General features: G+C 36.8%; 1 protein-coding gene across 9 annotated transcripts in view; it reads right to left on the reverse strand.

Annotated features, from left to right (window-relative positions):
- Positions 1-949: 949 nt before the first annotated feature.
- Positions 950-15,763, reverse strand: part of CADPS2 (calcium dependent secretion activator 2) — a 497,767-nt gene continuing 482,953 nt past the window's right edge. For 2 of the 9 annotated variants that reach the window (XM_070423806.1, XM_070423804.1), the window contains 2 exons: positions 7,573-7,677; positions 957-2,067 (listed from right to left, as the gene is read on the reverse strand). In XM_070423806.1, coding sequence (XP_070279907.1) covers positions 1,894-2,067; positions 7,573-7,677 — 279 coding nt within the window. In that variant the 3' untranslated portion in view covers positions 957-1,893. Of the gene's footprint in view, positions 2,068-7,572; positions 7,678-15,763 lie in introns of all 9 variants that reach the window. The other 7 variants (XM_070423812.1, XM_070423805.1, XM_070423810.1 and 4 more) reach the window with 4 other exon arrangements.

Here is a 15,763-nt window from a genome sequence, read left to right on the forward strand (position 1 = left end):
AATGGGCCAATTGCACTGAGATGAACTGTATCAAGGAAATAGACATGTTATTGAACGGGAAACGAGGGTGGGTAATTTCTAAGCAAAGAGCAATTGGGGCTGTGGAGCAAGCCCCAAGCTTGGGGACTTAGGGGAGCATGACTGGACACCTGAGGCTTGAAGAAAGGATGGTCCTGAGCCTGAGGGTGGAGAGAGAGGGAAGGACAGCATTCCAAGACAAACTCCCTTTCAAAACTGCTGAGTGGCAGTATAAGTCTCTCACCCAGAAAGGGGGAGAAACCTCCTTTCCTGTTGACCTTGTACCACAGGGTCTTTTCACCCCTGGGACCCAGAAGTTGAGTGAAAACAATATTATGTAACCAGAGGCCTAGTGCACAAAATTTGTGCAAGAATAAGCCTTCCTTCCCCCTGCTGGCGGCACTGGCTTCCCTCTGGCCCCCAGGACCGGGCTTCCCTCACAGCCCCGGCTTCGACTGGAAGAATGTCCGGTCTAATTAGCATATTATGGTTTTATTATTATAGGTAGCTTGGATGAAGTAGATTGTTGTGGGCTAATCTGGGTACCGAGTCATCATTTATAACGCCAATGGTGGAGTGAATTTAAAAATCCAAGAAGTTGTTTCACTTCCAAAGTTTTGGAACTTAAGTTTACATAAAATTCAGGGATAACTCCATTATTTTGCATTAATGTACTTAATGGAAACATTACGTATGAATGAATGCAGTAGCAAACGTCCCAACATATTTTAGAAAAAAATACAAAAATAAAAATTCATAGGGAATTACAAAGCATACCACTGTTATTTATCTTTGAAAATTGTTGCAAGAAAATACTTTGGGGGAAGAAATAACTGTTAATTAATAAGTCAATTGCTAGTTAACAGTACCAGCATTCCTAGTATTAATAATTATTAGTTACCATTAATTGCTAGTGTTAACTAATAATACACAATATCTTATGTAGTCAACATTACCTTTGCTATGGACATATGCTGTCCTAGTACTAAGTCTTTTAACAAATGTGTGTGCCTACTAGGTGAAAAGCAGTGTTAATTTTTTACTCACTTGATTGTGAACGAGACAAAAAATTAAGCAAGGAACAAAACAGAGCCAAATTATGATGTTTGTAATACTGCGAACATTTTTTACTGCATTTAATCTATTCAAGTCTAATAAATACAGAAGTGCTTATGACTAAATGGTTTTTTATTGCCTGCAAGCTCTTACAAGTAGGAGAATAAAGTATATTGATGGCAGCCCACTCACTAACCCACACTTTGGGATTTTTTTTTACATTTGAAAAAGAAATGTTCAGAATGGAACAAGACACAGGACATTGGGTAATCTAGCCTTTATTTGGCTTTGGCAGTCCTGTAAGCCCAGGAATATACCTGCAGGCCAATTCAGAGTACTAAGAACCAAGGTTAATGTTTTCTCAGACGTCACAACAATGACAAATTAATTATAAAACAAACCTTGCACATAAATGATAAACTGTGCACAGCACTTTAACACGGGTACGGCACAGCTGGCAGAGCGAACAGAAGTGACTTCTCTCAATGTGGTATTATGATACATACTCACTTCATACACAGGACACTATTTTGATGTGATTACAGAAAAAAAAAGTCAACTAAGAAAATAATTCTAGTCACAAACAGAGCCAAAGCTCATATTGGGTCAAGCAACACAAAGAAGGCTGATCTTCTTAAAAACAAAACAAAAAACTTGGCAAACTTGACATTTTCCCCTTTATTTCTGCTTCCAGGTTTACTTTTGAAAATGTGGAGTGAAAGACAAGCATTTTTATTTGGTCAGACACTGTAACTACAAGGACCAGGTACAAAATAGAGCCATGTCAAGGAGCTGCTCTCTTCTACAAGCTGCACACCCTCAGGCCTCCTCTTCTTCGTCACTGTCCTTCATGGTAATGCCCTGAAGTCCACCTCCTTCTGAAACAGAGGCTGTAGCCTCCTCCACTGTTAACCGCCTGTGCACAGTGTCGTAGGTCTTACTGTTCAGTGTGCCTTCCAACACACCCTGCAATCGGAAGTCCCTATAGGTTTTCTGGAGGAGGAAGAGAAACATTGTTTAGATCACGTATGGATTATACATGTGCAGGTATATGCGGATGTCTATCCTATATAATAAAAGTGTAATATGCTAAGTGTCTGACCGTTTGGTCGACCGCTCAAACAGTCGCTATCATGTGCACTGACCACCAGGGGGCAGACAGTCCAACTGGTAGGTTAGCTTGCTGCTGGGGTCCAGGCAATGGGGACTGGGCTAGTAGAGCCAGAAATGCCCAGGAGCCCTCCCATGGTCCCTCCCCGGCTGGCCGGCCCCCACCGGCCCCCTTAGGGACTGGGCAAGATGGCCCTGATTGCTGGCCAGTTCGAGGGATCCCACCCATGCACGAATTCGTGCACCAGGCCTCTAGTATGTACACAAGCACAATCAGCATTTCCAAAATGATCTTGGGCAATCCATGAATGGCTTCAGATTATCAATGATCTTGTTGGTGTATTTCTAGGGAGAAAATGAGAGACTTCGGATAGAGCTATGTAACCTAGAATCACTCTAAATAGACCAAAATGTTTTAACTATCAAATGATAATTGAGCTTTTCTCCAAAATATTACTAATTACATAGAATTTACTATTTGAATAACTTGTAACAAGATAAAATTATAAGTCCTGATATATATATATATATATATATATATATATATATATTTAATGCGAAAAGAATCCTTAGTATTACATTTGAGGAGACTTTCCTTTAATACTTAAAAATACATTACATTTTATAAAATGCATTAGTCTTTTGGGGGAAAGTGTATGGAGGGTGAAGATTAATCCTATTATCAGTAAAAGAAGTTTGTATTTTCACCGCTTGTGAATTATAAAATTTATTTATATGTAACAAGGGATACAATTTTGTGTACACCTAAATGTCTATGCATTCTGTCCTTTCCTTTTGAAATTCCCTTGGACTGTGAATTGTCAAATTCTGGCATCAAGCTCTCATAGATGGGCTAATAAAATATGTATTTACATCTTCTGTGAAACAGTAAATTATAATTTGGTGTGTTATATGTCAAAAATAGAATACCGTGATATTGTTTCTACAGTGATTCTCAAAAACAACAAGAACAACCGAACTCTGGGTTATGTGGCACTTCAGATATGCAACCTGTAAAACTTCCCTTAATTTCATTTTCCCCTTACATGTGATTTTCCTCAGATATGATTTTTCTATGACTAAACAATACAGATATTTTAGTGTTGATATTTAAAGTTGTAGAAAGAAATCGAGAATTAGTTCAACGGGGAAACAAAGAACAAATGAAGATTTCCATTCTGTTGAGGCACTTCTAAGGCCACTTTTTAAGCTAAATATCTTTAAATATAATTTAACTGTCCTATATTAGCTTTAGAATATTAAACACATTTCAATGAACTGGCCCCAAAGTATCTTCTATACATATCAATATGCCACTGATTGCTAATGGTCATATTTTTTTTTCTGGGGGGGCGGGGGGGGAGAGGGGAGTTTTGCACTTAATAGATGAATATAGTAAAATAAGAAGGAATGTTGTACTTGATGGCACAATATTATAACTCCGATATCTGGAAATTAACATTAAAGGATGTTTGATTTCACTCACCACAGAAGGCAAATATACTATTCAGATGGTTTGATGGATGACATCTGATTCCCCTTGATATAGATACTGGCCTACTAACAGCCTTCTGGATACAAGGTAGTGGGCTCATTGGTATTTGCATATTTTATCTTCCTGTCTTATTTCATCTGACTTATGCCCCATGTTGTTACACCAAGTTTCAGAAGTGATTTGTCAAAAGTAAGTATGGAGGGTGAATACTTTTTTTACTTGGAATAATCAGTGGTTATAAATAAAATTCATATTTGAAAAGTCCACCAAATCTAAAAAGAAGCTGAACTGTGAGGAATACTGTATAGAATCTGAAGTTAGTATTGCAACAGCAAGCAAAATTTAGATGCAGAGTGTAGTTTTCTTCTTAAGTGATCAGAACTATTTTTACTTGAATTCTAATATATATTTTTTAAAAATATATTTTACTGATTTTTTACAGAGAGGAAGGGAGAGAGATAGAGAGTCAGAAACATCGATGAGAGAGAAACATCGACCAGCTGCCTCCTGCACATCTCCTACTGGGAATGTGCCCGCAACCCAGGTACATGCCCTTGACCGGAATCGAACCTGGGACCTTTCAGTCCGCAGGCCGACTCTCTATCCACTGAGCCAAACCGGTTTCGGCCTAATATTTTGTTTTAAAACACAAACAACCCTCCAACCTCATCTCTTTCTAAGATGGTACCTTAGTAATAATACATCAAAATTTGTGATCATTTATATGAAAACCCATGAAGTAACTCTGAAAGGTAAGTTTTGTCTGAAGAATCCAATAACTGAAATACATGGTATTACAACCATAGAGATCTGTGTTCAAGCCTATAAGTGTCTAATAGTTAGATTAAAATGATATCAAACACCCAAATTTTCATCTACAGATGACCTATCTGGTCTAAAATATTATTGCTCCACTGATAATTATATATGTGGCTTGTGAATCCTACTTTCTTATTTTATGGAATGACTTTCCTTAGATTTAGTTTGATTATCAATAAGTTAGCAGGGACAGATTTGTATTGTGAAGGCTTTCTAACCTAGATATAATTAAGACTCCACTTCCTTGTTTCATCAGCAAGCGATCAGCAGTTAGGGACAGGTACCCTTGCAATCTTTCTCTTGTTTTAGAATTCATAAAGTGTTATTCACACTTGGCCAGCCTCTGTGGCTGCCAGGGAAGGTCTGCTTGGCTCTTATTTAAGCTAAGTGTCTGCCATAGGGTGCTGCTCACTTGCCTTTTCTCCTAGTAAAAGAGGCAGCTGCTTTATGTTAACTGCTTTGAAATGTCACATGGCCACTAGAGAGAACACAGTCCACCATTTTGATTATATGAGGATTCTATTTTTTCCCTCCCCAAGTAAATCATTCTGATGTTAAAACTTTGCAAATAGCTTCTTAGTCCTAAACATTTTGTGAAAATCTTACTAGAATTAGTTGGGTTTTGTTTTTGGGTGTTTTTTTGCAACATAAATAGAGCAAGTAATGTCTAAGTATCTTTGTGGGACAAAGTTGGCTATCATGTAAATGTAGATGGTGTCTGGGTCTCCAGGGGCAGAGAACAATGACAATGCTTGTGAGTAGTAAGGACTAAGTTGCCAAGGTGGAGGACCGTGACTCCTGGGAGAGCGGACTAGTCTGCTGTCACATGCAGGCCAAGTCCAAGGAATTTGGATGAAAGGAAAGCCTATCAGGGGCCTTCACAATTCCATACAATTCTCCTTAAATTCATTGGAAAATGATTATTATAAACATAACCATATAGGTTTGAAAAATGACGAATTTATGTCTGAAATTGGTTAAAGTCTCTTTATAGTCAAAGTAGAAAAAAACCATTAGAACACTAAATTATTAATTCATCCTGATTTTTTATTGTGAAAATAATTAAATTATTAAATAAAACCCTATGACTTGAATAAATATATCGATTGGCCCAAGAAAGCACTGGCTCAATCTGCTTGTGAAAAACAAAACATTGGAAGTCAAACATATTCATGAAATTTAATTTCATACTTATCAGTCTTAGCTATTGGCAGCCATAATGAAAAATATGTTAAAGTTAAGATAAATCGATTGGCTTAGAGTACAATGGAAGTGTCACTGTAAAATTCAAGAAAGCATTAATTGTTATTTTCTGCTAAAACATTTACTGGTGCTTGATTTTTAACTGCAATGACTTGAGAATATGAGAAAAGGAATAATTGTGAAAGAAATAAATGATGGGCTAATTGAAAAGACAAAAAAGAAGTGATTTGTCAAAAGCTAAAAAAAGAGGTTTTTATTCTAAAAACAAAGTAAAGAGCTTAATCTATCAACTAATATTAATTGACTGAATATGTAACTTCTGACACCCTAAACCCAGTGGACATCAGCTTGAAAATGAGGCTGATCATAAGGGCAGCCAGCTAATCCCAACAGTATAGACTGCAACCGTAACATATACATATTTTTAGAAGGTAAGAACCAGATTATCCTGATTCTCTTTTATGAAAGACAAACTTCATTTGAAAGCTCTCCACATCACATTTATAGAAACAAGGAAGAAACAATAAAGAAATTAAGGCAAATGTGAACACGTCTTAGCGTGCTTTCAGTTTCTTTGTAAAAACAAATAATACCTGGTAGTAAGTGTCCTGGATAAAATGTAATGTGTTAGTAGGTGGCTATCATGTGACTTGTTATTTTTGACTAATCGTGATTGCTATTACTGTGCCATTATATATGTGCAGGTTTGCCAACTTCTTACTTTGGAACAGAACTTTCCTATTTGTGAGTCTTTCCAATCTGTAATAACCTGTATGTCTATGGCACAAAATAATTTGTATTCTAATTAGATTGCAGGAACCAAGAGAATGATGGGAAATATTTTAATGCGGCAAAAACTTCCTTTAATGATGTAACAGTAGTTCTTAAACTTGAACTACTACAGTATATCCAGATTGCTGGGCCCTACTCTGAGTTTCTGATTCAGTAGATCTGGGGTTAGATAACTTGCTAGTCAGCATGTCTAGCAAGTTTCTAGGTGATGTTGATAATGCCAGGTCAGGAATGACACTTTGAAAATCAATGTGTATACGTGAGTGTGTATGTGTATGCATGAGCATATACACATATAAGCACATATAAATATGCACATATACATAAATACATATGTGCGCGCACACACACACATATATAGGCACATATGTAATTATACTTAACTTTATGTATGTGTGTATATATAGGTATGTACTAATTTGATAAATGGTACTAAGATTGAAGTAAAGCTTCTATTCACTAAACATAACATGCTATTACCTTTTTTCTTCAAGAGCAAAAGTCAAAATGGCCTTGCTGATGTGACATGACATCTGTTAGTTTTGATGGTCCCCAGCACTGAAACTGATGATCCTTACATATAGGAAGAGGCATGCTTCCAAAGAATTTAGGCAGTGACAATGCTTTACTTTTGTGTCAGGATATAACAAAAGAATGGAGGCTCTCCTTATCCTACTGACAAATGAAAAAGCCCTCCTAGTGATATATGATCCCAGTAAATAGGGAGGAAATACATCATGAGAAAACATTTCTATACCTAAGAGAATACAAAATTATTGTGGACCGCCTACCTTCAGGTAAATGTGCTAGGGGCTTTCTGTATGTTATGTAAAATTGTGATTACTTGATAACAACATACTTTTTTTATTTATTAGAGCAAAGAAGATAAGTTTATATTTATCGAGTAATCTAACTGGAAATGGAAATAAACAGCCGCACATAATTGCTGATGGTGTTGTTTGAAAAGTACTTAAACCCACTGTGTCACATCAAACAAGATGCTTTATTTGTATGTCAATATCTTGCCACTACTCTTTATAGCTTGCTGGGCAATTCACATCTACACACATTTCGTTTACCTTCACGATCTTGATGAGCGTCTTCAGTTGGTAAATATGAAGCTGAAGGTCTAATCTGTCCGCCAACCACACACAGATCACTTTCATGGAACTGCTGTACCATTGCTGGAAAGAGGGATGGGGGCAGAGGGGAGGAGAAGAGGAAAGAAAAAAACCTCTGCAGTATTCATTTAACAGATTCGGTAATGAGGGGGTAATGAAACACTCTGAAATGACCACAGATCAGCACTTGAAGTCAATAACGCTATAATTTCCTGTTAACAGAATTGTATGTTTAGCTAGAGAATCTGCTAGGCTGACCTGGCCTGTTCTTCCCATGAATTAACATTACAGGCTTTCAGCAGTAACATATTCATGGGAAACAGTGTTTTTGCACTTGCTGCCTACTGGCCTGCTTTGCAATTTGTAGGTAACAATGGGTACTTAATACACGTTATGGGACTGAATGGACTGCCAAATAGCAGGAAAAAACCAGGTAAATAATTTTCAAAGGAAAATTTGCCATTAGCTTGTATGTTATGTAAAGATCCAAGAGTAGGTGCATTATGCCATAATGCATGTAGTCAATGCCTAGAAATAACATTTTGAAGGACTGATGGCAAAAATAGCCACAGCTCACTGAACTACAATCCTCAAGCACACATGTACCTGCTATTGATTGTCAAGTATTTGCCAAAATCTTTTAAAACCACCTCAAATAAAAATTTCAGGTTGTAGGCATGAACATCATCAGGATGGAATTCTTGTGACTTTTGTTTTTTCCTCGTGTCTTATAAGAATCACAAAACAGCTGTCAGTTGAAAGGAAAGTTTCTGTTCCATTTTGCGAGGGTTTTGGATGGTTCATTTACCTCTGTTTATTACAACTCTCTTTAGGGGAAAACTGAAATTCTTCTTTAATGTAATTTCCTATTCATCTTTAATGTCTGCAAGTGTAGCAAAAGGAGGGATTTTGTTTCAGTTGTCAAAAAAAAAGGCAATCTGTCAGTGGTGACATTTTAAGAGATTCAATGACTACCTTACGCCAAGCTCGGTTTAGGTGATTCTGTAAGAATAATCACGCTACTTGTTCAGGTAACCATGAGAAATACCCGTCTATTCAGCACTTAGGAGATGACGAGAGTTTTTGAAAGAGAAGAAATCTCGTACCTTGTTTGTATACATAAACACAGTGACACTACAGGTCACACACGTATGCATATGTTTGTAGGTATTTGAACATAAAAAAAAATTAAACATTTTTCTTCAATTTTTCTTCACATAATAAAACAGTAAATTCAACTTCTAAGAGAAACCTCAAGGGATACAAATAAGTCTGAAATTCATCTGGACTTGTAGTAACATTGTTCTAATAAAATTTAGTAAAAGAAATGGTATTTTAAGCATAAGTTAAGAATGAATTTGGTTTCATATTCATCAGACTTCTTTCTATTGATTTGTTAGTACACTGACCATACATGTTTAAAATGAGATAAGCTAGATAAAGTGAAGAACTGATTTACTAAATACTATGATATCAAATGGATGAGTGAACATTTTAAAAATTGGTTAGACTATGATCTTTAAAAAAATGTTATTCATGTACCTAATTTTGCTCTTTTCTAAAGATTACTTTCTTAATTTTAAGACATGTAAAAGTATCAGAAATAAGTTTTATAAGATGAGACAAATTCCTAAACTCTATGCTTTCTTATTTCAAATTATTTTTAGTCTTAACTTCTTGAGTTCTATTTTAATACAGGTAAACACTCACCGGACTGGTGATACTGAAGACGAGTACACTGAATTAAGACCCTTGCTCCTTCCCACATAATTTGAAAGCTAAAATATACTAGTAGTCATGATGGTTATGACTCTTAAATTCTATTCCTTCTGCAGGGTATAATAAAATTTTCATTTTGTTGGGGGAGGGGGGACAAAATATGATAAATTGTATGAAGTCTAGCATAATATACTAGTTAATCTGTCTGACTGTGCAGTTACTATAAAAATGATAAGTTGTATGAACTTGAGGAAATGGAAATACTTTCTTAAATTACTCCATATGTATTTTTTCTTTAAAAAATCCTTACATAATTTAAAATTAATTTTACTTCATTTTTCTATTACATATGAATAATACTAATGGTTATGTGGTAATCAAAAAGACACCTAATGTAACACAGAAATTTATTTTTAATGTGGTAATATCTTTAATAAAATGACAAAATTATAATTTTAGAAAAAAAATTTTAGAATAAATGATCCAATGTTAACAAAAACACACACATAAAAACACAGGGGAAAAAAGAGAACTACTCTTAAGTAGAATTTTTAATCTCCTTTACCATAATCTTTAAAGGCCAACAAATTATTTTATATAGAAAATTCTATAAGAAAAATGATAGTATCTGGTAAGAATGCATATTTTTTGCTTCCCATGTTAAAGCATTTTGAAGAACTTCAGCTAAATCAAGCAAATGAAGAGAAAGCAGTAGCTCAGTTTGTGTTGCTACTAAGAATAAAGTAACAAAAACAAAAACACTCTCCTTTCTTGTATAGGATGAAACACACACACACACACACACACACACACACACACACGCAAACAAAACCACAAAACAAATCTCTAGCATTTTCCTATTTCTGGAGCTGGAATTGATAGTTTTCTCTTTGGGGTGCTGAAGTATGGTGAGTCCTAGGTTTTCATCTTGAGAAAAAAGTCCAAGATAGCAGCTTAGCTTCAGCACCTGCCCCCACCAAACCAAACCCACCTCCCAAAACAAAGGGAAAACGTTTTGAAAAAGGATGAATGTGCAGTGAGGTCTGAGTGTTCGAAAATGCCCTTTCATTTTGGAAAAGTTAATTTTTTAAAAGAACTTGGTTGACTATTCCCTTTTCCCGTCAGGGGCTGACAAGGAAGGGGAGCTGCGGTTTGCCCTGGAGCCAGGGCTGTGGCATTATTGCTTTATTCTTTGCTTTGGAATAAAGCAGTCAGTGTATATTCTATCTTTTTTTCCCCTACACCAATCCATGACAGCAGCCTACCACGTTAACAAAATATAGATTTTTTTTTTCTTTTTGTGGTTCATTCAGCTCCTGTAAGGGCATGTATTACTCACTTCATTTTCTTGAGATATCTCTTTTAAAGCAAAAATAAAAGGAAAGGAAAGGCTAGGGTTGACTCTGTGAGACCCCTGTATTTATTCACACTTATTGTGCATGACTGTAGACTGGTAAATCATATTAGCAGCCCGTCTCCCCATCAAGCTGCTACTTGCTTTCCAGCCCTGGGAAGGTTCAACAAATCAACAGGAGCACGGAAAACAGAACATCAGTCTAATCTAGTGTTTAAGGTGAAGTTTTCAAACCCAATCTAAGAAGATCTTTAGAGCAAGCAACAAGCTGAAGGGCTCAGAAGGTGGTATTGACAATGAAAGAGTGTGGAAATATTGAGAAGCGCAGCACTTGTGCATTTTTAATAACAAGAGGGTCAACAAGGACACAGCTCCCTCCGTGCCCAGAGTTGCCACTGACTATGGAAATTGCCACACCACGGCTACGAGCGCTTGCAGTTCATCAGCTTTCTTAAACAGTTCATCAGCTTTCTTAAACACCCCGAACCCCCTCCGTGGACCTTTAGTCTTGAATTAACAAACCAAAGCAATGAAAGAGGGTGCAGCCTGAATGGCTGGCATTGATCCCCAACTGTGCCACACTACTACAGGCCCTGAAAAATTCTCTCCATTGTCAATAGAAATTGACAAACCTCCTCTCCTAAATAGTGCAGCTGAGCCGGGCGGGATCCTTGCAGCTGTAAAGGGCTCTGCTCTCGGGGCCCCGGAGCACTAACAATGGAACAAGCATGAGCTCTTTGTCAGCCCCAGACTCGGCAATTTTCTAACAAGGATTAAAGTTGTTTCTCTGCAGCGCGGGTGAAAAGAGATTTAGCAACATACCGTGCTTTCTTCATGCAAGTTAAAGAGAAGCAGTTAAGGAATTCCACTATTCTGTTGGCCAGTGGAGATGCAAAACAAATATACTAAATGCGCACAGGTTCCTTTTCTGCTAATGTATAACATTTTAAGGATGATTCGATTAAGTATAATGCGTATTGCCTGGAAACCAGCATTGCACATTTATTTGGGAAGTTTTATTTTTAACAAGTCCAGCTGCTTGCCACCTGCAATGAGGTCTCAATACATACTAATGCACAATGCCTTTAGGCCCTCTGTAGCTGATATTCCTAAATCTGACTCACAAGACCACATAGGGTTTATATATCGCGGCTGCTTCCAGCAAATGATTTCCGTCAGAATGTGGCTTCTGATGATGATGGCAAGGTAAAAATAGCCGCTTTGCCAGGGGACAAATCTGTGACATATTTTCTGCTTAAGTGTTTAGCTTTTTATTGATTATGAATTGGTGCAACTAGTTGATCTACTCTCATTTTTCTCCAGCTATGCTCGTCTCAATAGGTGAACAACAGAAAAAATAGAAAAGAACCAACACTTTTTAGTGCACTAACGATATGGAGTGGCCGAACTTCCACAGTAGGCATGTATTTCTTCATCTATTTCAAGAGAAGCTGTTTTACAGGCACTGAATCACTGTGTTGAAATACCATATAGAAAATCTCACCTTAGAAAAGATGTGCCTTTTTAATGCAAGGTTTAATAGAATAAAAACATAATATTCTTGAAATGCTGAAGGTTTTGATATGTTTGATAAATATAAGCCATCCTTTAGGATGACTGGTAGCTTTAGAGAGCAACAAAATACTTAGAAATATTCATGCCTGACAGTTTCACCAGTCTATTAACAAGTACATAGAAATGTGTTATTACGTACACACTGAGTGTTCCTTTTGTCGACCGTACATCTCTGTAGTGTAACTAAATTTAGTGCCACTCACTTCCTATTTCTAAACATTAAAATGCAAAGTTTATTTGAATGGTAAGTTGGATACAGTGATATCAACATTTCCTCCTCTGTTCAAGGCATCCTGCAAAAATGACCATATTTAGCTTCACAAAACAGACCCCAAAACACAATCATTTTGGAAGTGTTAAGTGTGAATTTGTTGTTGGCTTGGAATAAGAGTAAGGGCTATATGTAAGGAAAACCGAAGCCAGTCTTATGATTAAATACAGGCCTAACCTCCACTTATCAACATTCCCAGCGAGACCCAGGATGGAAGACAGAGACTCGCGTCTCCACGTGGCAGCTGAGGGCTGGCTGACGACACAGCAGAGCAAAGTAGGGAAGCTGAGAGGCGAGTAGTGCGGCCCCCTGTCATGCTACTCTCTGCTTGATTGAGCCCATCACTGGGTTTCTCTACACCTCAGTTTTCTCATCTGTAATGTGAAGGGCAGGCTTTATGAATATAGCTCTAAAATAATCAGATTCTGATAATCTCCAGAAATACCATGAGGTTATATTTGTCAGAGTAAAGGGCATGATTAGAAACAATATAGCTTGTGATTCTTGTAAAAATGGGGGGAAAGCTAAATTGCCATATTTTTTCCTTTCATATGTGGCCAAAATATAGCTTTATTCTTAAAAAAAATGCAAGCTTAGAGCTCCAGAACTTTCTATCACCTATTTGATTTTTAACTTACTCATTTTGGTATTTTAATGAAGTAGTGCCATATAAAAGTCAAACAAAGTGTAATGAGGAATGCATGAGATTTATAAAGAACTGTAAGATGCAGTTATTCTTATTACTATTTTCTTTATGAATTCCGATTATAAAGGAATCTGACATATTTTTCTTAATCGAGTGCATCAGTTAAAATGTCATTTAATTCTTACAACCTTGATGGATGGCTATTGTCATCCCCATTCTGCCTATGAAAACTGAGCTTATGGATAGATAACTGGGTTTGGATTAAACAATTAATCCAAATTTATGCCAGTATAAGTGGCAGGATTACGATTTTTATCTTCTATCTAAACTCCAGAGTCTGTGCTCACAACTCTAGGCTACTCAATTTCTTTCTAGAAAACAGTTTGTTCTGTCAATAAAATCTCTGATTCTTTAAGGATAATTTGTTGCTTCTAGCAGACAACTAAGAAAACAACTCGATCATTCCTGGTGGCTCTTGCTAGTCGATCTAACACAGGATTATGAAGTCATACAGGAGATACTGTTAAGTTCATAATATTTCCTTACAAGTTAACGCAATCTACATTTTCAAGGATATCTGTAAACCCAATGATGTAATATGTAAATAAATTATTTAAAGAACCACACTCCCTGTTAGCTAACCAACCAAATGGCTCTTAAGCTACACATCTCCCACAGGTCCCCTTAAGACATTTTAAAGTGCCATACACCCAAATGCTTAGGAATACCAGAAAGGATTTTTTTTTCACTGTAACAAAACAAGGCAATGTGGACAAAGGTCGTTGGCTCATTCATAAGGGGACCTGATCCATGTCTGTAGCTTTCTTCTTTTTTAAAACCACAGAGCAGAGAAGTATTTGATTCATGTCTTTTTTCTTCCATGTCCAATAGCCTCACATTCAGGGTGATTTGTACTTTTTAAAACTCTACCAGGAAGTCTGCAAATGAGAGCTCACGAGCACTATGATAAGAAAATGTAAAAAGAGCTAACCTGGCAGGTTTGGCATACAGTAGGTATCTAATAAATGCTTGTTGAATACTGGAAAAACTTTCCTGTTCTTGAAGTTCAATACTTTTTTTTTCATACTTTTACTTTTTTAAAAATGTCTCAATGTAAAAACCAAGATATTTTCAGGTGAATTAGAACCTTTTCAGATACAAAACAGAGTGAGTTACAGAGCAGGGCAAGTTCCAGAACTTGGGGGTCTCACAAGCTCTTTTCCACTCACTACTATGACATTAATCCGAACTCCCTGCATTCCAAGGTGTCCTGACGGTAATGTTATTCCACTAGCCCACCTTTCTCCACACTACACAGGAGACTAAAATAAATACTGTTCTTAATATTCATACTGTTCTTAATATTCATCATCACCAAGTGGGCAAGCATTTCTGTACATTTATTCTGTGGTTCTTTTCCGAATGTTAGAAAGACTAATGACTATAAAGTGAAAATTTCAGATAATCAGTTGTTACTAAATGATGGGGTGGACACTATTTTGACGACTCTTTTGACTAAAATGAACGCAGGTCAATCCAATTATACTGGCATATGCACCAGTTTGGGGCACAGTCACAGTCCATGAGTAGTTCATTGGGGCACTCTGATCTTTTCATATAGTTGAGTGGTTCATTTTGAACACTACAGATAAAATTTTGGTCAGTACTGCATCTAAATCAATAATGAAGGGTATCTGGGTAAAAAATAAATTGGACTCCAGGAACTGCAACTGAATGGCACAAGTTGTTTTGAGATAAAACCCAGGTCTAAGAATTAGCAGACTTTTTTTGCTTCAATCTTCTTATAAAAAAATGGGGAACAATCATTCCAAAATTAGTTTTCGAGAGCGCTGTAAGGACTGAAGCACATGGCTACCTTTATGCCTCCGACTCAGTGCACTCCCATGGGAACCCTTGTCAGCAAACTGAACGACCCGCTGCTCTGCTGGATGCTGCCTTTCTGGGCCAGTCCACTGTCTCAACGTTTAACCCCACACACGGTTCCCCAGCCAGGTCCAAGGTGACCTTTAAGACTCAGTTCAACCATTATTTCTGCTATAAATCCAATACTCTCTCTTACTAGGTAGAGTTAGCTGCTCCTGTATTTCTGCTCCTAGAACTCTGTACGAATGTCTATAAAAACATTGTAGAATGTACTGTATGTCCACCTCAATGGGCTGTATCCCCAAACAGCAATGATTCATATTTTTATTGCTACCTCCAGCCCTTACCAGAATGTCAGGCACACAACATGCATTGCTTAGTCGTTGAAGGACTGAATGCTTTAAATATTTGGAAATATGAAATGCTACACATATAATAGTGACAGGGCAGCTTTTCAATAGAAAAAGGACAGAAGAGTGTCAGAGCCAGATTTATTGTTGTCTTAAATCATCGTTCATGAATAGAAAAGTAATTTGATAGATGTTAAAACTGTAGAAATCACCCAAAAGTAAACAACTGATTTTGGCTAAAGAAATTGAACACAGGACTAAAACAGAGCTTTAAAGGTGACAGTCTAATTTCATTTAGGTGATGAGTTAAATAAAGGAGAAATTCCTAATCACCCCCATGTCTATGTCCA

This window comes from Myotis yumanensis, unplaced genomic scaffold, assembly GCF_028538775.1.
Source record: "Myotis yumanensis isolate MYYU_CA2020_CCGP unplaced genomic scaffold, mMyoYum1.0.hap1 SCAF_9, whole genome shotgun sequence".
Taxonomy (NCBI): domain Eukaryota; kingdom Metazoa; phylum Chordata; class Mammalia; order Chiroptera; family Vespertilionidae; genus Myotis; species Myotis yumanensis.